The 22028-nt window shown below is 44.8% G+C and overlaps 1 protein-coding gene across 2 annotated transcripts in view; it reads right to left on the reverse strand.

The window, feature by feature from the left end:
- Positions 1 to 18809, reverse strand: part of HSD17B3 (hydroxysteroid 17-beta dehydrogenase 3) — a 68444-nt gene extending 49635 nt beyond the window's left edge. For both annotated transcript variants that reach the window (XM_002742750.5, XM_054254221.2), the window contains exons 1-2: positions 18594 to 18809; positions 15244 to 15290 (exon numbers count right to left, since the gene is read on the reverse strand). In XM_002742750.5, the coding sequence (XP_002742796.1) occupies positions 15244 to 15290; positions 18594 to 18747 (201 nt within the window). In that variant the 5' untranslated portion in view covers positions 18748 to 18809. The remainder of the gene's footprint in view (positions 1 to 15243; positions 15291 to 18593) is intronic.
- Between the last annotated feature and the right edge of the window lie 3219 nt (positions 18810 to 22028).

The following is a 22028-nucleotide window of genomic DNA, read 5'->3' on the forward strand; positions in this document are numbered from 1 at the left end:
GGTGGAGACTGCAGTGAGCCAAGGTCGCACTACTGCACTCCAGCCAGGGTGACAGAGTGAGACTGTCCCAAAGGAAAAAAAAAAAAACAGGTTGCGGTAAAGAAGCCTGCTAACACCCACCAAAACCAACTGGGCTTAGTGACTCATGCCTGTAATCCTAGCACATTTGGGAGGCCGAGGCAGGTGGATCACTTGAGGTCAGGAGTTCAAGACCAGCCTGCTCAGCATGGTCAAACCCCAGCTTTACTAAAAGTACAAAAATTAGCCAGGCATGGTGGCACACATATGTAATACCAGCTACTTGGGAGGCTGAGGCAGGAGAATCACTTGAACCCAGGAGGCAGAGGTTGCAGTGAGCCAAGACTGTGCCACTGCACTCCAGCCTGGGCAACAGAGCAAGACTCTGTCTCAAAAAAAAAAAAAGAAAAGAAAAACCAAGATCACTGCTACACTTCCACCAGTGCCATGACAGTTTACAGATGCCATGGCAAAATCAGGAAGTTATCTTATATGGTCTAAAAAGGGGAGGCATGACTAATCCACCTCTTGTTTAGCCTATCATCAAGAAAAAAACATAAAAGTGGACAACCAGCAGTGAGTAGCCATTCTTTTATACCTTTACTTTCACTTTATGGACTTGCCCTGAATTTTTTCTTGCAGGAGGTCCAAGAACACTCCCTTGGGGTCTGGATCAGGACCCATTTCCTGTAACCACCAGGCTCCTGAAAGTGTTGAAGAAAGCTACGTAGAGAAGTCCACCCAACAGGGGCGGTGACCTTCAGCAGAGGATACAAGCTGCCCTCCCCGACCAGGGAGACCGCCGAGTCTCCTGCTCTACTCTCTCCCCTCCAGTGTTTCCCATTAGCCAACATGGCTGAAACCAGAGGCCAAGGGAGCCCAGTGCTGCACGTCAGACTTCCAGGCAGAGGCTGGATCCACAGGGGCAGGCAGGAGAGACAGACACACACCGCCACTGGGCAGAGCAGACGAGGGTGCTCCAGCTGCTACCCACCTGCTACAGAAATGTGACTGCCACCCGCCGACCTGAAAGATAAGTTTACCACACAACCCAGAGACTCCACTGCTAGGTAATCTACCTGAGGGAAAGAGAAATGTGTCCACACAAAAATTCAAGTGTCAGTATTCACAGCAGCATTATTTAAAATAGCCAAAAAAAATGAAACAACCCAAACACTCGGCAACTGGAAAATGAATAAACAAAATGGGGTACATCCATACAATGGAATACTATTCTGTGGTAATTTAAAGAGCTAATGACACGTGCTACAATATGGATGAACCTCAAAATCAAGATGCTAAGTGGAAGAAAACAGTCACGGAGAACAGCAAGTAGTATGGTGACCTTCATATGAAATGTCTAGAAAAGACTAGCGGCAGCCTAGGACTGGGCATAGAAATGGAGGATTAATAGCAACCAGGTGTAAGTGATCTTAACCGAGTGATGGAAAGCTTCCAAAACTGGATGGTGGTGATGATAAACAACTCAGTTAATTTCCTAAAAATTACTGAAGTGTGCACTTGGTACACTTCAGTATGGTCGGTATATACTGAATTTTATGGTATATATATTATATCTCAAAAAGCTGTTCAAGATTAAAAAACTAACTGACCCACATGTATATGATGCCATCAATACTGAAGTTTTTAAAAGTTCACTCTCACAGGTGATCTTCAGCCATGACTGGACGGCAGAAAGTGGTAACAGCACAAAGCTATTGTCACAAGTTCCCCGACCCTGCAACCCACGCGGTGAGGTTTCACTTCATTAAAAAGATAAGCAATTAGGTCAAGTGAGGTGGCTCATTTCTGTAATCCCAGAGCTTTGGGAGGCCAAGGCAGGAGATCACTTGAGGCCAGGAGTTCAAGACCAACCCGGGCAACACAGCAAGACACCCCCACCTCCACCACTATCTGTACAAAAATAAAAATTTAAAAATTAGCTGAGCATGGTGGCACAGCCTATAGACCCAGCTACTCAGGAGGCTGAGGTGAGAGGATCGCTTGAGTCTAGGAGGTCAAGGATGCACCACTGCACTCCAGCCTCAATGACAGAGCAAGACCCTGTCTCTAAAAAAACCAAGAAAAGAAAAAAAAAAACATAAGCAGTCACTAGTTGCTGCATCAATTGTTTCTGTAAACAGTTGATTTCCTAGTTCACGTGTGTGTGTGTGTGTGTGTGTGTGTGTGTGTGTGTAAATGGATAATAGGGGAGGTTGCATGTGTTGGGGCAGAAGGCTTACGGGACACCTCTGTACGGTCAGCTCAATTTTTCTGTGAACCTATAACTGTTCTAAAAAATAAAAGCCAATTTTAAAAGCTTTTTCATTTTTAAAGAATCACTAAACCAAGGACAGTCCTATTTCAGGACTGACCCCTGCCAATGACATCCCCAAGTCTCCTCTCTTGTTCTCTCCATGGAACATTCCCTACCCCCCGCCCTGGCCTCCATTTTTGAGTCCTAGAATCCATCAACAGGATGGCTGAAGAATTAGGCACCTTTGTCTCCTAGTTCACTTCGTCAACCTCCTGAAGGGGAGGTTGTTCAATAAATGAAAGACCATTTTCATTTTCAGCACAAAGGATGCTCTCTGCCTGGTGGGCTTCCAGCCTCTCCTTAATTGTGCGTTTCTCTCAAGAGCCACAGGCCTTTTAGACGTTCCCTGTGAAGTGGTCTGGGCCAGGAGCGGGGGCAGAGAATACTTGTTTGTCTGGGCTTGCACTGTTCCCTTTGTCTGCTTGAACAGGACTCAATCTTATTTCCAGAATGTCCAGGCTGACAGGCTCCATACACCGGTTTTGCCACCCCGCTTTCAGAAAGTTAAGCTGCAAAAGCTTCCCTTTCCCAGAATTCACTGCTGGGCCCCATCCTGACGCAGAATGGCCACCGTGGATGAATGGGCCTTGTTTTCCTTCTCCTATATGTTGGGGCCTGGGTCAAGGAAGGTGCTTGTAGCTGCTAATCTACAGCGGGTAGTGGGAATGCCAGGAAAAACAGGGCTTCCTCTGTGTGGCTGAGAATAAAAGAAAGGGCTTGAATTCAGGTGCCAAAGGAGTGGAAATGGTGTGAAAAACAGGGTGAGCAGTGGCTTCTGAAGTACGAAAGAGCAGGCCACTGTCATTCTCCCTCCACCCCTAGCCGGTCCCTCTCCTCAATCTTTCCCACCTGCCTCAAGTCATGCTTGAAATTCTTTTAACAGGAAGCAAATCCTCTCCTGTCACTCTAAATGTAAATGCAGATTCGGTTAAATGCAGTGCAGAATGAGCTTCTAGAAGGGTGGGTGGAGGAGAAGAGCTTTCCCTATTCACACCATTAAGTACATCAAAAAAAACCTGGACACAATGCATAAAACAAACAGAAGAAGACTTCAAAACGTGAGAAGAGATTCATTTAGGGGCCTGGAAGCCTAAGGAAGGGCACTGTGGTATTTCCTGGGCTTTTTCTTCACATATTCCAGACGTTCCTGGAGAAGCTGACAGTTCAGAAATACCACAGGTGCAGATGTTAAAAAAAAGTCTCACTGGGTACAGTGGCTCATGCCTGTAATCCCAGCACTTTGGGAGGCCAAGGTGGGCGGATAAGAGGTCAGGAGTTCCAGACCAGCCTGGCCAACATGGTGAAACCCCATCTCTACTAAAAATACAAATAGCCAGATGTGGTGGTGGGTACCTGTAATCCCAGCTACTGGGGAGGCTGAGGCAGGAGATTTGCTTGCAGAGGTTGTAGTGAGCTGAGATCACACCTCTGTACTCCAGCCTGGGTGAAAGAGCAAAACTCCCTCTCAAAAAAAAAAAAAAAGTCAGAACAAAAGCCTGCCCTCTGTAACTAGAGGACCAGAAAAGGGGATGCCTAGTGAGACGGAGAACACTTTAGACAACAGCTGCTCTACTACAAGCAAACACCTTGGGAAAAGCTATGACCCCACACACACCCCTGCCAGTAGAGGCTGGGTAGGGAGTTGGGACTTCCAGGCTGGGGAGGCTCTGTGGCAAGGAGCCTGGGACTTTCAACCCAGCTGCCACCATCCCCACCGATGTCAGTGGAGATATGAATTCCACCCTCACCTGGCAGTAACAGGGCACCTCTTCCCCTTTGTCCTCTCCCTTTGCCTGGGACGATAACAGAGACGTCCTCATGTAGAGCCAGGACTTTCACCACTGCCCTGTGGAATGAGGCCATCCCTCCCAAGTGTCATCAGAGACCTTATAGAGAGCAGTAAGAGGTACTCCTGCCCCTTCCTGTCAGAGTGGTATTAGCAGAGGCCCAGGAAGATGCCAGAACCCCACCTCCACCCAACAGTAACATGTAAGCAACTCCCTGAAAGTGGAGAATTGAGCCCCCACTCCACCTGGTAGAAACTAGTCAGTTCCTCCTCCTCCCCTGCCAAAGCAATGTCAGTATGGACCAGTATAAACTGAAGATTTAAATAAGGTCCAGAGTTCCATAACATAAAACCAAAACATCAAGGATTCAATCGAAAGCCACTCATCGTACAAAGAAACAAGAAGATCTTAATCTGAATGAGAAAATACTAACAGCAGATGCTGAGGGAATAAAACCTTTTGGGTCAGTGGGGAAACTTTTGGGAATCCTAGCATGGAAAAAGGTCACCACGATTACTTCAACCATATCAGAAGCCTCTGTTCAAAGTATCAGCTGTTCAAGCACATCCAATACTGCTCACAAGTTCAATAAAAACTGGGAAATAACCTCCGGAAGGAGAGATTAGATGACTCATGGTCACAAGCCCCCTCCCCACACAGGACTAGGGGACAAACACTCAGCAACTTAGAATGACCTGGGGATATAAGCCCAGGCAGCCCTGACGATCAATGGCAACCCTCTCGGGCCCCCTTCCACCCTTCCATGCTGTGGAAGCTTTGAGTTTTGCTTGCTCAATAAACTGCACTGCTGCTCACTCTCTCGATCTGCAAATGCTTATTTGGAGCTGGAACACGCACCGTGGGGTTAAGGGTCTCTGCTTGATTCTTCCAGCAAGGGAAGCCAAGAACCTGAGCCCAGAGCCCAAGCTGCAAATCCAGTTACATACTTGGCGAGCCAGCCAGGAGCACCATCTAATCTCCCACACAATTAGTAACTTTAGACCTCCTTTGCTTGCTATTCTTTTTATGTACTATAAAACATACTGGAGGTAAAATACGGGGCACCTGTCGGCCAGTTAAAAGTGACTAGCGAGGCTGCCAGACTAAAGACACAAGTGTGAGACTTGCTGGGAAAGGACTCTCTAACAATCCCTGGCTCTTTGGAACTGGGAGCGTTGGTCAGTCCAGAACCAGTTCTTTCTCAGCTCTTTCTCTGGAATGAGCCAAGGGTTGGCTGGGGACAAAGGGCAATGGTCCCAAACTCCCAGTTCAATCCAGTCAAGGTTGTGGCCTTGCTTAGACATCCTAAAAAAACAGCTACCCATGTGAGCCACACCCAGTCTTTCAGACCCCGACCTCCTGGGTCCAGATATCTGTGAGGCAAAGTTCTTCCAGGTTCTTTCCTCTAAGATATTTCCTACACATGAGGCCATGCCTCTTCTTGCTAGGACTTGAAGGCTTTTGGGGTGGCAGTCCAGGGACCCTTGCCCAGGGTGTCCTCAGGCTTATGCCTACAGTATAAATACACAGGACCAATTCCCTTAGTCCGCTGTGTTAGGCTATGTCCTAACAGAACCAAATTCTATCAGTGGGTACTGGGGGCGATAGGACATTTTGTTTTCTGCCACCCGCAATTTCCCAATCCAACTGAATGGTGCCAGGATCTAATGACGTACAATTTGTCTTGCTTAGGATCCACTCTCTTTACAGCAGAACTTCTCCATCTAAAGTCAGAGCTGGCCTGAGACTCAAATAGCTAATTACAGGGCCCACAGCCCTAGGGCATATTCCTATAATGGAAAGTGGGGGGAGGAGGCTCTGGTCCAGAGGGCATTGTCCCAGCTTTGGCCATGTGGCCAGCCATTACCTACTTTAAGATTGTTATGTTTAGAGACCATTCTCAAGGAATTTATCCTCCTGGGCCAGTTTTATGATGAGGCCTATGTTAATTGGGCCCTTGCTGTGGAATATAAATGACACCCATCACCCAAGCCTCATCAGCCTAGTACTTCAAGGACACGCCAGTACAGGGTCACTAAGCCTGGCAGTCCACCTGTCCTTTAAGGTGGCCAAAAAGGACATTAGACAGGGTGTCCATGATGCCGGTGAGCATGATTAAACCTGGCACATGGGGAAGGCCCAGAAAATGATCATGCATCTAGGGCGCAGGAAAACTAAAAAGTGCTGTATAGCTGGGGACACCCCGGCGCTGGCAGCTGTAAGCAATAACTGGGGTGTGGGCATCCCTGTGTTCAATTTCAGATGGGTGCTGCTCTTCCTGAGGCAAGATCACCCTTTAAAGTGTATCCTGGATAACTGGGACCAATCTGACCCAGAATCTTTAAAGAAGAAGCAGCTGATTTTTTTCTGCAGTATGGCATGACCCCGGTATCTGCTGCGGAGTGGAGAATCCTGGCCACCTGAGGGAAGTATACATTATAACACCCTTATACAGTTAGATCTTTTCTGTAAGAGGGAAGGCAAATGGATTGAGGTCCCCTATGTGCAAGTTTCCTTTTTCCTACAGGATAATCCTCAACTATGTAAGGCTTGTAACTTATGCCCTACTGGCCCCTCCCTGTAGCTCCTCCCAGTACTAACCAGGTCTCCTCAGCTCCTATGACCCAAGAGGGGCCAGGGAAAGGTGAAACAACCAAGGCACCTCAGGCTACTAGGATGCCCCAACTCCGCCCTCTACAAGCGGTAGGAGGGGAGCTTGGCCCAACCAAAGTGTACGCTCCCTTTTCACTTTCTGACATAAAGCAAATCATTAGGTATTTCTCCCACCCACTAAGCTGTAACTGGGAAACTCTACTCTTCACGTGCCTTTCTCATTATGCCGAAAAGCCCTACTCCTGTATTGGGAAGGGACATTCTCACAAAAGCCGGAGCCATCGTGTGTGTGTGTGTGTGTGTGTGTGTGTGTGTGTGTGTGTGTGTATGGGTGGAAACATCAGCTGCCCTACACATCGCCAGTACCACCAAAGGCCCAGAATTCTTCCACCCAAGAAAAGAATCTAACTCCCCCAACGAAAAGACACGTATGTGGTAAATCCTTCCATGCTTGCCTTCCTACCAGCCGGACAGAAACTTGCACTCTAGCCTACCTAGTGCCCCCATAACTTACTCCTGCTCAGGAGGAGGAGCTGTGCCCATTCATGCCAAGCTTTGCCCAAGGGCAATCACACTGCATCCCCTGGCCAGGCTAGGGGTTGCTCCCACCTTAGGCATAGAGACCGCTAAATCAAAGGTGTCCTTAACACTCTCCAAGAAATTAAAAACCAGCCTAAATAAAATCTCCCTCCAGCTTACTCCAATCCAGAACCAAGCAAACCCACTAACAGCTGTGGTCCTTCAAAACAGGTGGGCACTAAACCTCACAGCCAAAAAAAAAGTGCCTTTTTCTAAATAAAAATGTTGTTTCTATGTCAATAAGGCCAGAATAGTTCAAGAAGGCATTAAACAACTTCAGCATAGGGCGAACCAACTGCCTGGTGCTAAGACAACTAAAACTGCCTCGTGGTTCTCACAACAAACCCTCCTTGGGCTCCTTCCCTTCTTAAAACCCTCCTACCAGTCATCCTGGGCATGGTCTTTGGCCCACACCTTTCCAATCCTTAATCCGTTTTGTTTTCTCTTGAATGGAATCCCTAAACCTGCAAATGGAACCCCAAATGACCTCAATTCCCAACATCTACCACAAACCCCTGAATCGACCCACCAACCAAGAAGCCTCCTTTCTGGAGGAAACTTCAGCTACAGGGCCCCTTCTCTGCCCCTACTCAGCAGGCAGTGGTCTAAGAGCATTCGTCTGCCCCTCTCCCACCAGCAGCTGGGTTTTCCTCTTCAGAGGGGGCACTGAGGGAATAAAACCTTTTGGGTCAATGGGGAACCTTTTGGGAATCGTAGCATGGAAAAAGGTCCCACACTTCAACCATATCAGAAGACTCTGTTTAAAGTATCAGCTGTTCAACCACATTCCAATATTGTTCACAAGTTCAATAGAAACTAGGAAACAATCACTGGAAGGTGAGATTAGGTGACTCATGGTCACACGCCCCCTCCCCACACAGGACTGGGGGCAAACACTTGGCAACTCAGAATGACTTGGGGATATAAGCCCAGGCAGCCCTGACCATCGATGGCAACCCTCTTGGGCCCCTTCCACCCTTCCATGCTGTGGAAGCTCTTACTTTTGCTTGCTCAATAAACTGCATTGCTGCTCACTCTCTCGAGCCACGAACGCTTGTTTGGAGCTGGAACACTCACCGTGGGATTAAGGGTCTCTGCTTGATTCTTCCAGCAAGGGAAGCCAAGAACCTAAGCCCGGAGCTCAAGCTGCAAATCCGGTTACAATGCCGACATGGAAATAACACAGACCTCAGAATTATCTGACATGACAATGTTTGGATCATAAAAATGCTTCAGTAGGCTGAGTACTGTGGCTCATGCCTGTAATCCCAGCACTTTGGGAGGCCACAGCAAGTGGATCACCTGAGATCATGAGTTTGGGACCAGCCTGGCCAACGAGGTGAAACTTCATCTCCACTAAAAATACAAAAATTAGCCGGGCATCATGGTGGGTGCCTGTAATCCCAGCTACTCGGGAGGCTGAAGCAGTGAATCACTTGAACCCGGGAGGCAGAGGTTGCAGTGAGCCAAGATCACACCACTGCAAACCAGCCTGAGTGACAGAGCAAGACTCCCTCTCAAAAAAGAAAAAAACAAGTTCAGTGAGCCATTATAAACACAAAAAACAAATGGAAAAAATAGAAAATCTCTGCAAAGAAACACTTGAACTGAAAAATATAATCACTAAAGTTAAAATCTTGATGGATAGGCTTAGTAGCAGAACGTGTGGGACTAAGAAAAGAATCAGTGAACTTGAAGATTAAAAAAAAAATAGAAGTTACCCAATATAAGCAACAGAAAAAAAATACACTGAAAAAATTGAACAGAATCTCAAGGACCCAGAATAGAAGTTACCCAATATAAGCAACAGAAAAAAAATACACTGAAAAAATTGAACAGAATCTCAAGGACCCATTGAACTATAAAAAGGTCTAATATTCATGTCATTGGAATATTATAAGGAGAAAAGAGGGCAGGGCTGAAACAGTATTTAAATAAATAATGAATGAAAGTTTTTGAAATGTGTTTTTGTGTTTTTCTGAGATGGAGTCTTGCCCTTGTCGCCTCGGCTGGAGTGCAATGGCACAATCTCCACCTTCTGGGGTTCAAACAATTCTGCCTCAGCCTCCCAAGTAGCTGGGTTTACAGGCCCCACCATCATGTCCAGCTAAATTTTGTATTTTTTAGTAGAGATAAGGTTTCACTGTGTTGGCCAGGGTGGTCTTGAACTCCTGACCTCAAGTGATCCACCCATCTGGCCTCCCAAAGTGCTGGCATGAGCCACCATGCCCGGCCCAAATGTGTGAAAAGATGTAAACCTACAGATTCAGAAGCTGAGTAAACCCCAAACAGAGTAAAGCCAAAGAAATTCATGCCAAGAAATATCATTTTAAACTTTTGAAAAATAAAGACAAAGAAAAAATTTTGAAAGTCAAGAGAGAAACAAACCCTTATGTAGTGGGTGAAAGCAATTCAAATAACATCAGATTTCTCATCAGAAACGACAGAGGCACAATCTTTTTCAAGTGCTGAAAAGAAAGGACTGTCAACTGCAAATCCTTTATCTAGCAAAACTATCTTTAAGGAACGACAGGGAAACGAAGACATTCTGGAATGAAGAAAAACTAAGAGAATTTGTTGCCAGCAGTCCAACCATAAAATAATAGCTAAAGCAAATTCTATAAATGGAAATAAATGACTGAAAAAAGGAATCTTGGGACATTGGGAAGGAAGAAAGAGCAACAGCAAAAGAAAATACTGGTAAGTACAAGATATTCTCTGTGGTGGAGAACATTGTGTGTCAACTTGGCTAGGTCATGATGCCCAGATTCTTAGTCAAACATTATTAAATGTGTTTCTTTAAAGATAGCTTTAAATGAGATTATCATCTATATTAGTAGACTTTGAGTAAAGCCTATGATACTCCATAATGGGGGGAGGGGGGCCTTGTCCAGTCACCTGAGGGCCTTATGAAAGCAAGATTGACCTTCCTGGACAAACAAGGAATTCTGTCACCTGATAGATGGCCTGTGGACTTGAACTGCAACTTTGTCTCTTCCCGGGTCTCCAATCTGCCAGCCTACACTGCAGATAGACACACCAGCCTCCATAATCATTTCAATTCCTTCAAATAAATCAACCTCTCTCTCTCTCCCCCCCCTTCTCTTCCACTCTTCTCTCTCTTCTTCTCTCTCCACTCTCTTTCTCTCACTCTCTCCCCCTCCATCTCTTCCTTCCTCCCCTATTCCCACTGCCAGCTGTGTGTGTGTGTGTGTGTGTGTGTGTGTGTGTGTGTGTGACAGAGAGAGAGAGAGAGACACTATTGATTCTGTTTTTCTGGAGACCCATAACTCAAAAAATAAGAAAGCAGTATATGTGAAGGGAATCATAGTTTAAATAGCCAATGAGAACCAATCCTAACCTTGGAAAACTTACTCTATGCAAACCATTTTGCCAGCCTCATCCTATTTAACCCTTACAAAAGCCTAATGAGATTATCATCACCTCCAGTTCACTGATGTGAAAATTCAGCCAGTGAGCCTTGGAGGGAGGCTTTGACACACATCTGATCAGTTCCCAACCTCGGGCTTTTACCCATTACAGTCCACAGCATCACAGGCTCAGCTGCACTCATTGGAGCAGCAGTTAGAAGCGAGAGAACAGGCTCTCTAGAAGGGAGAAAAGCCTGCATGAAAGAGAAGTTGGGAGCCCAGAAAATTGTTTAACCCACCGTCAGTAGAGAACATGAGGAGGCTTGGCACAGTGGCTCATGCCTATAATCCCAGCACTTTGGGAGGCCAAGGCAAGAAGACTGCTTAAGCTTAGGAGTTTGAGACCAGCCTGGTAATAAATTGAGACCTCATCTCTACAAAAAATAAAATAAAATAAAAAGGCAAAGAGGGTGGGGGAAAGTCCATGAGGAGAAGTGCAAAGCAAAAATTAGTCAAGGATAGAGCACAAAGTTGGCGAAGACCCAGAAGCACAGAAAAAAAGTGTAACTTGTCCAAATTCTCCAGAGAGTATCACAGTGAAGACTGAAAGCCACAGCTTCTGACCCCCACGTCCTTCGTTTTATGAAACAATAAAAAAAAGAATGGCTAAGGAGAGCTTCCACGTGGGGTCTCCTCTAAGTAGAAAGAAGAGTATCTGAGTCTTGAAATAGCAGAGGACCACACAGAGGTCAGTTAAGTCAACACGAACTTGAGAAAAGATTCTGGAGAATCATGAAGAATCACTTGGCAATCCAGGGAACGTAGAGGTAAGATGAAGAATCTTTTGTTGACATATTAGGTCTTTCCAAAACCTGGTCCAAGGTGAAAAATTATTATATAAAAGGTTATATCGTTTTCATGCAAATAGCTAGAAACATTTTCCTTTTGATTTGGGGGATGGAAGACACGTTGTTTTGAAAAATGCTTCCTGGGTGGTCTCTCCAACTTCAACACTCAAATAAGACCACTCAACTACCAAGTGTCAACTCTGTTTATTTTTAAGATATGGAGTTCTTCGCTCTTATCCTAATTCAGGTAGAGCAACTTGATCACCAGTAAGTTGCTCTACATGAATTAGGATAAGAGCGAAGAACTCCTTATCTTATAAATAAACAGAGTTGAGACAGAAGGGTCAGTGTCAACAAATCAGCAGCAGCAGATGAGCGATGGGGGGCAGACCCGAAAGACCAGCACGAGGGGCTTTTTTAGTGGGCATGGTTGAGGTTTGTTAATATCCCCAAAGTTTCTAGCAAGTGCGTTTGGGATGCCTCGCAATGTCATTTCAGATAAGATGCAAACCTTCTGGGACAAGAAAAGTCATGGGTACTGTGCTGCAGCTGAATGCATTTTTCATATGAATCAAATGTTCCCAAGATTCATATGTTGAAATCCTAACCCCCAGTGAGATGACACTTGGAGGTAGGGCTTTCAGGAGGTAATCAGGTCATGAGACTGGGGCCTTCACAATGAGATTAATGTCCTTATGAGAAGAAACACCAGGCCAGGCATGGTGGCTCAGGCCTCTAATCCCAGTACTTTGGGAGGCCGAGGCAGGCAGATCACTTGAGCACAGGAGTTCAAGATCAGACTGGGCAACATAGTGAAACCCCATCTCTAGAAAAAATTTAAAAATTAGCTAGGCATGGTGGCTCATCCCTGTAGTCCCTGATACTCAGGAGGCTGAGTGGGAGTAACACGTGAGGCCAGGAGGTTGAGGCTGCAATGAGCTGTGTTTGCACCACTGCACTCCAGCCTGAGCAACAGAGCAAGACCCTATCTCCGAAAAGTAAAAGAAGAAGAAACAGCAGAGAGTTTGCTTCCCCTGTCTCTGCTCTCTGCCGTGTGAAGCTACATCAAGAAGACTGTTGTCTGCAAACCAAGAAGAGAGCCCTCACCAGACATCAGATCTGTTGGCACCTCATTCTTGGACTTACCAGCCTCCAGAACTGTGAGAAATACATGCTTGCTTAAGCCACCCAGCTTACGGAATTCATTCTAGCAGCTCAAGCTGATGAAGACAACATCTCTCTCAGAAATGGGTGTAAATTACTATAACATAATGGAAAGCACGGGAGCCTTACGTATATTCACAACCTCTGACTCAACAAGGCCACCTCAAGGAAAATAGCTCCCAAAATAATTGGAGATGAGCAGAAAAGTTTCTGTATTGACTCCCAATTTTATATAAAATGAAGAAAAATTAGGAAAAAAAATCCTAACAAGAAAATGGTTAAATTTTGGACCATCCATTTGATGGAATATTATGTTGCCATTTAAAAATCACGGTTTGGGGCAGGGCGCAGTGGCTCATGCCTGTAATCCCAACACTATGGGAGGCCAAAGCAGGCAGACTGCTTGAGCTTAGGAGTTCAAGACCAGCCTGGGAAACAGAACAATAGTGAGACCCTGTCCCTACAAATAATACATGAGCCTGTTGTTCCAGGAGGACACGCTGCTTTGGGAGGCTGAGGTGGGAGGATCACTTGAGCCCAGAAGGTAAAGGCCACAGTAAGCAGTGTCCGTACCACTGCATTCCAGCCTGGGCAACAGAGCAAGACCCTTTCTCAAAAAACCACCACCACCACCACAACAACACAGTTTTGACATAAGAAAATGCTCACAACCTAATGTAATATTTAAAAAATAATGCTGTGTATAATTTGGGATTTCAGATAAATTTGGGAGAAACAGTAGGTTTCAAATATCTTTTCCTTCAAGAATGTGGTACTTTTTTCTCTTATTTGAAATAGTTCTTATATTTCTCAATGGAATTTTAAGTTTTCTTGAAAAAGGTCTGCAAATTTTATAGTAACCATGTTTCTAGGATTACTTATTTTTCTATTCCAAATGAAAATGCTTTTCATTATATTTTTAAGGTGCTACTGATTTTTTTTTTTTTTGAGACACAGTGTTGCTCTGTTGCCCAGGCTGGAGTGCAATGGTGTGATCTCAGCTCACTGCAACCTCCACCTCCCAGATTCAAGAGATTCTCCTGCCTCAGCCTCCCAAGTAGCTGGGATTACAGGTGCCCACCACCACACCCTGATAATTTTTGTATTTTTAGTAGAAATCAGGTTTCACCATGTTGGCCAGGCTAGTCTTAAACTCCTGACCTCAGGTGATCTGCCTGCCTCAGCCTCCCAAAGTGTTGGGATTACAGGCATAAGCCACCACGTCCAGCCCATGTTACTTATTTTTAAACAGCCTTCCTCTTACAGTTTCTAGAATTCTTTCTATTCTTCTGTTGTATTTGACAAGGTTCTAGAAGTCAGTGTAATAGACATGAGTAAGAAATAAAATATATAGGAACTCTAGGAAATAATGTTTTATTAATGAAAATGTTAAATTTGTAATAATAATAGCACATAAAACCACATATGTTGTAAGTGCATTTTTAAAAGTATAACTATCAATCTATTTACCTATCTACAGAGAAGTCAGCTTGAAAGAAAATAACCCAAAATACTAATTGTATTCTAGTGACTCTGGGCTCTATCGGACTTTCTTTTTATCGAATATTGTATAATGCCATTAATCTTGAAAGTCATTGATCATATGTCCTGCCTAAACAAATAGCTTTTTAAAAATCAATATATACCCTAGCTTAATGTAAAGAATAAATGAAAGTAGATTATGATGTTTTTGAAAAAATTATATTTAAGTATATAAACTCACATGGCACAGTTACACTAGAAAATACCAATGCCCCACAAATTCCCAAAACAATCCCTAAGGGGAGGTACTGTCACCTTGGAGTTTCACTGTGTTTAAGAAAAGAGGTCCAGGGAGTGAGATTTTTTTTTTTTTTTTTTTTTTTTTTTGAGAAAGAGTTTTGCTCTTGTTACCGAGGCTAGAGTGCAATGGCGCAATCTCGGCTCACCACAACCTCCGCCTCCTGGGTTCAGGTAATTCTCCTGCCTCAGCCGCTTTCATCTTTTAAAATTGGATTTGGTTCATGGAAGGGGCCAAATATTTCTTACTAGCCCTGATGATCAAGCTGAGAAACACCGGTTTCAGCCACACCCACACACAAAGACCTGATGTAACGCAGCGCAGACTAGGCTGCCCACCGCTTGCAAAATCAGTCAGGAGGAGGAAGGGTGCAGTGAGGGGAAAGTAACTTTGTTTCCAAAGCTAGCAGCAGGGAAGCAGCTGGCTTACATCTTAGGCCTCCAGAAACTACTTCAATGGCGCCATCTCGGCTCACCGCAACCTCCGCCTCCTGGGTTCAAGCAATTCTCCTGCCGCAGCATCCTGAGTGGCTGGGATTACAGGCACGCGCCACTATGCCCAGCTAATTTTTTGTATTTTTAGTAGATACGGGGTTTCACCATCTTGACCAGGATGGTCTCGATCTCTTGACCTCGGGATCCACCCGCCTCGGTCTCCCAAAGTGGCATACTGCTTTTATATGGAAAAATCTAGTGTTGGGGTGGATGTCTCAGGACTGTGATGTGTTCAGTACACGAGCGGTGACAGCAACAGGAAGACAGCTTACCTCGAAGGCATACGCTTTCCCAATTCCATCGCCTGCTCCAGTGATCACTGTGAAAAGCAGGAACGCTTTTAAACGACAGAATTCATCTTAAAGCTTCTCTTTCTCGCCAGCTCCGTTTTCTCACAAGCCTAGTCTCCATGACAGTCAGTCCCCAAAGGCGCATCAGTCTGCTCTCCAGCCCACGCCCCTGAAGCCCCTCCCTAAACATTCAGATGAAGGGTTTCTTTTTTTTTTTTTTTTTTTTTTTTTGAGACGGGATTTCGCTCTTGTTACCCAGGCCAGAGTGCAATGGCGCGATCTCGGCTCACCTCAACCTCCGCCTCCTGGGTTCAGGCAATTCTCCTGCCACAGCCTCCTCAGTAGCTGGGATTACCAACCAAGCAAGCAGCAAAAGAAACTCTTCACCTGCTTCAGGAGGCTGAGGCAGGTGAAGGGTTCGTTTTGCTGCTTGCTTGGTTGATCGGCTGGTTTTTGGAGGGCTTGTCGAGGCTGTGGAAAACGTATTGCAAAATGAAACAAGGAGCCGCAGCCAGGAAACATCTCCTGCAGGCCCCGTGAGGTCGCAGATACTGGGAGCCTTCACTCTGCAAAGGCAGGCAGTGCTCCTCATTATCTCTCTGCCCTGGCACCCATCTGTCATTGTAAGGACATTTCAAGGTTCCTCGTAAAAGTGGAGCTCTGCCCCCTTCTCTCCCCCACCACGCAGCAGCTGTTAAAGGCCTACAGAAGGTAGGGAATTTAGCAGAGAAGAAAAGACAAAAATACAGAAAGAAAATGCAGTGCAATGAAGAGACCTGAAGAATGTGTACTCAATAGAACAATCTGTTCATATACAACAATCAAATAGGTCTTCTGGTGCTTTTATCTCAATGTTACAGAAATACTAATGATTGAGCTCTAGGATACGCCTCATTCATGAGATCACCACAACCTCAAAATTCACTACAGTTCAGTATATTGTAAACTGACAGTTTACTTTTGCAACAATTACAGGACATGCTTTCAAAAAGTGTGAACAAAAGATGCATTTAGCTTAGTTGAGAGTGAGTGCAGGCCAGGCTGTACAAGCCTCACGGACCACACTGACAGGAGTACCTGGCTTTCATGATTACTAATACTGTGTCTATATGATTACTAATACTGTGTCTATTCATTTAGGAACTTCTAAGCGGCCCCATGACACCATCTGCGGCTCTGGGTGGAGGAACTATGCTCAGGGCCATCTTGGGCCGTAATATCTTCCCCTCTGTTTGGGGAATCTTCAACTCACCCAATACAGGGCCTGCACTACAGGCAAGATGGTACCCTCAATAATAACGACAGATAACTGTCACACTGTCACCTCTTGCTATGTACTACTTCAAGAGTTTTAGATGCATCATTTCATTTAATGTTGAAAAAAAACCTAAAATGCAGGGGCCATCACTATCTTTTGTTTATAAATGAGGAAGTCAAGGGGAAGAAGTTTGTAACTTGATTAAGGTCACTGCTAAAAATGATGACACAAGGATTTGCACCCAGGCCATCTGACTTTGGGGCCCTCAAGTCTATAAATATATACTAAGGAAATCCAGCACAGAGCTCAGGGTGCCCTACCTGAGGAATTAAAACTCTAGCCTCTAGTACTTGGGTTTCCTTTTTGTCCCCTACTTGAAATATATTATCTCCCTGCTATCTGCCTATGCCCAAACGTATTTTACTCCTGCTAGAGATATCTCTATCCATCTTGACTCATTAAAACAGGTTATGATCATGTTTTTGACTTTAAGTCACCAAATGCTCTGGCCCCATTTGAACTTCTTTTAAAATGTGGGTTCTTCGAAGGGCTTTCCCTACACAAATGAACAGCAGCTGTGCAGAATGCTATGTCCACCCACATAGGCACATCTGAATCTGTGTGGAGTGGGGTATTTAAATCCAGAACACACAGGTCAAGCTGCAAAGCAAGCTCACTGCAGACAGCATAAAACCCCAAGAGTTCAGACACATACACACCCCTCCCTCAAATGTAAGAAGCAGTCAAAAACCCATTTGTTATCCCAAACAATTTCTCACATGGTAATTTTTAAAATTTCCATTGCTAAGTGTTTAAGGCTGCCAGGTTTAGCAAATAAGGATCCAGAATACCTACTTAAACTTGCAATTCAGGTAAATTATGAATTGTTTAATATATGTCTCATGCAATGTGGGGGTTATAACATACTTAAAAACTATTCCTTTTTTTTCTGAAATTTAAATTTAACTGGGTATCCTGTATTTTATCTGGCAGTCCTATAAGGATATTCAAATTTTTCCTATTTTGCCTAGATAATATCTCTAAAATCACTTAATCATTTTTGTCATTGGATTTTTTTTTCTGGTGTCCAATTTTGAAATATAAGCCCCTGCAGAAACCTTAGCATTTTATTCAAGGAGATGCTGAAACAACAGTCTCATGCCGTTCACCTTAACCTCAGTGACAGGGCTGAAGTTATGCATGCGGGTTCCAGCAGATAAGCCCCACGGAGGCAGCATTTAACTGACACCAGCCAGACCCAGATTCCATTCCATACAATCCTGTTACATGGCTCCATAGAGATACATGTTGCTTTGATTTTGTAACACCTTCACTTCTTAAAAGCACTTGGACCCTATTTTTTTTAACATAGTGAATTGAAATTATTTAGATTTCAAATTTTGGAAATACCTTATAATAAAATGAAAGCACCCTGGGCTTTTTGTAAATCTGGAAATGAGGGTGTAGAAATTTCTGCATTATTTATTATTTGTGCCAGCAAGAAAATCCAAAAGAAGAAAACTCATCTAATGGGGTTGAGAGGACAAGTGCCTAGGAAGGGCTGAGCAGCCTTCTTCCCTAGTGTCGCCCTAATGCCCTTAGCTTGTGTTGCAAACCATTCTAATTTCACTCACACTTTCTAATCCCCCAGTTAAAATTACTCAAAAGAATTACTTCTTTGCTCTCAAAGAGAAAAGTTGCAATATCTCTTTTATAAGCAGGGGCTGAGCACAGTGGCTCATGTCTGTAATCCCAGCACTTTGGGAGGCCGACATGGGTGGATCACCTGAGGTCAGGAGTTCAAGACCAGCCTGGCCAACATGGTGAAACTCTGTCTCTACTAAAAATACAAAAAATTAGCCAGGCATGGTGACAGGTGCCTGTAGTCCTAGCTTCTCAAGGGGCTGAGCCAGAATTGCTTAAACCTGAAGGCGGAGTTGCAGTGACCTCAAATCACACTATTACACTCCAGCCTGGGTGACAGAGCATGACTCTGTCTCAAAAATAATAATAATAAGCAGGAACAACAGCAAAAAAAAAAAAAAAAGGCACACAAGATGGAATGCTCCCTTACCTGCCCACTGTCCCATTGACCGCAAGAAAGTCTTGGGCAAAACACCCCAGTAGTTCAGTAAAATACATCTGGAGAATCTCACACACTTCACCAGGCAGGCCAGGCACACCAGCAGCCCTGTGAGGATGAAGAACTGTTCCAGAGTGTCCCCCATGGCTGTGCTGAACAGACTGTTTCAGCCCTGGCCGTGGCCCTCTGTGCGTGCCGCCTGGGACTGCGCTGCTCTGGAGACTTCCAGATATTCTTTCAGGAGTCACTGGGCGTGTTCCATCAAGTCAGGGGCATCTAGATTAAAGTAACTTCTTTACATAATCCTCTGATTCACAAGGCTTTGAATAAGGCTTTTGTTACTGTGGAGGAGCTGGTGAAAATGTAAAAGGTGGCCATGAAGGGGGGAAAACAAAGCCTGGACAAATAGAAAATGGCAGCCCAGGGGTCTCTCCCTGAATTCGGAAACTTAAAAAGGATGCAGAATCCAAGCCATTCATTCATTTGTTTAGCTCTAGGTATTGACTGCCCACCAGGTGGAATCCCCTCTGGAAGGCATTAGGAACATAATGGTGACCAAACAGGGTCTCTCTGGTTTGGAGCTTAGATTCTGGTAGCCGGGACAGATGATGAACAGATAAATAAGATAACTTAAGGCCAGGCAGTGACTTATGCCTGTAATCCCAACACTTTGGGAAGCCGAAGCAGGCGGGTCAAATGAGGTTAGGAGTTTGAGACCAGCCTGGCCAACATGGTGAAAACTGATCTCTACTAAAAATACAAAAATTAGCCAGGTATGGCGGTGTACACCTGTAATCCCAGCTACTTGGGAGGAGAATCACTTGAACTTGGGAAGCAGAGGTTGTAGTGAGCCAAGATCACGCCATTGCACTTCAGCCTGGGTGACAGAGCAAGACTCTATCTCCAAAAACAAAAAAAAAGATAACATCAGATATATGTGTTATTGAATGAAGTGTTTGAGTAGCTACTCAGGGAGTGCTTCAGAGACGGTGTTCAGAAAGGAATTCTGTGAAGAGGTGGCATTTTTAGTTGAAATTTGAATGAAAAGGAGCCAGCTCCACAAAGATGAAGTTTCTTTTCCAGGCTAATGGAACAGCTAGTACAATGCCTGAAATGAGAAAGCTCCGTGTATTTGAGGAATAGAAACTAGGGCAACACAGCAGAGGGACTAGCCACCGAGAGCAAAGGAAGGAAAGGCCAGAGCAGGAGGGAGGAACCACGCCCTCCCAGTGAGTGTGGACTTTCAGAGCAACCAGAAGCCCTTGCATGGGTTTGGCAAATAGAGTTATATACTCTGAATTAGGCTTTTAAAAGGTCACTGGGTGCTGAGGGAAGATGTCCTTTTGGGGATGGGTTAGAGGGTGGATGTGACAACTGAACGAAGGGCAGCCAGGACGCTGACATCCTTTATGCAGAGGGCCCACGATCAACCCTCAGCCTTCTCTCACTTCTGCCTGTGCTCCCTCTCAGCTCACTCTGTGCTGCAATCAACAGTCTTACGCTCACCCTGAATGAAGGATTGGCCAGAGCATAGATTCAGACATCTTTATGCTAGATATTGTCAGATCTGCCTTCATGTTGCATTCACGCCAACAACGTGTGAGGGTGTTCGTTTTCCCACTGCCTTAGCAATAGAACATGCTGTCAAGCTTTGGGACTTTTGCCCCCCAGTAGGTCAGAAGTAGCATCCAATGTTGTTTTAATTTTAAATCATCTTAATAGCCAGATTGGAGATATTTTCATACATCTAAGGGCTATTTTTACTGTTTTCTTCGTGAACTTTCTCTCTCCTGCCTGTTTTCTATGTGGTTTTTGGTCTTCCCCTTCTCTGTATTTAGAGATGGTTTCAGAACTCGGACTAGACAGAAATTCGACCTGCTTACTCTATCCTTCCTGTTCATTGATCATCTCTTCAGATGTGTCTGATCATTGCTAAATTGGCCATTGTGGTTTTTATTTTAATGATATCAATTTCATTTCTAAAAGTTCCTTTTCTTTTTTACAAAACTGAGGCTTTTTCTTCTTATGGTTTTCTATTCCATGCAGGTGTTTTTAATTTTAACTTTTCTTACCTTAAAATAATTGTCTTATGATCTGGCTTTAACAATTCTGGTGCCTGCACCCGCCATTCTGCTGCTGTCTCCAGTCTCTGGTGGGTCTCACTCATGGTGCCCTGTTTCCTTGTATGCTTGATCATTTTCACCTGTGCACATTCCATTTTGCTTGAAAATTTCTCTGTGAGGTTTTCTGAGAAAGCTGTGTTCCTCCACAGAGGAGCTGGATTTGCTTCTACCAGATTCCTAGAGGGACTTCTGTTTGTGGGAATTAAATTCATGGCTAAATACATGGTTTTTTAAACCATGCAGGTGCAGTGAATGTGGTCTGCCGTGACAAACCACACTGGCCTGTGTGGATAAACCCATAGGACGGCTCCCTGGTCATCTCCAGTCACCACCTCTTCCTCTGCTCAGTGCCAAGGTACATTTCCTTGCAGTCTAGGAGCATGTTTATTCTGGACCATGCTTACCCTGAGGATGTAGAAACCTTTCGGGACCCCGGCTTTATTGAATGTTCATGTATTAGACTCTTCTTGACCTTCATTTCTGTCCCATACCATCAACACTGAAGCTCCCCTTCACCCCATCCAGCAAATGTAGGGCTCATGTGGCTTCAATACAGTTTACCTCTCTGTATTGCTGCTTTCTCTTATACTGTCTTTTTTTATTTTAGATGAAGTCTTGCACTGTCACCCAGGCTGGAGTGCAATGGCACAATCTCTGCTCACTGCAGCCTCTGCCTCCTGGGTTCAAGCAATTCTCCTGCCTCAGCCTCCTGAGTAGCTGGAATTACAGGTGCTCGGCTAATATTTTGTATTTTTAGTAGAGATGGGATTTCACTACTTCAGCCAGGCTGGTGTTGAGCTCCTGACCTTGTGATCCACCCGCCTTGGCCTCCCAAAGTGCTGGGATTACAGACATGAGCCACCACGCCCAGCCTATGCTGACTATGTAAATAGGTTTTATGCTTTTAATAAGCCATTTGAGAATATCTCTTCTACCCACAAAAACATGGATGAATCACATTTTGTCAAGCAAAAGAAGTCAAACACAGAAAAGTACTGCATTTGTTATCTATTCTCTATAACAAATTAATGCAAAAATTAGTGGCTTAAACAATGCCATTTATTATCTCATGATTTCTGTGGGTCAGGAATCCAGGATTGGATGAGCTGGGTCCTCTGGCTGAAGGTCCTTCACAGGTGGCAATAAATTCCAGCCAGGTGGCCATCATCTCCTGGTTCACCTGGGAAAAGAGAAGCCCAGTCACTCGTGGATTTGGTTGCCCCTCCGTTACTCCTTGCTGTGTTGGCCTCCTCACAGGGCAGCTCCCAAGGGCAGCCTCCTTCATCAGATGAGGAAGCCAGTA

The sequence above is a fragment of the Callithrix jacchus genome, chromosome 1, assembly GCF_049354715.1.
Source record: "Callithrix jacchus isolate 240 chromosome 1, calJac240_pri, whole genome shotgun sequence".
Lineage (NCBI taxonomy): Eukaryota > Metazoa > Chordata > Mammalia > Primates > Cebidae > Callithrix > Callithrix jacchus.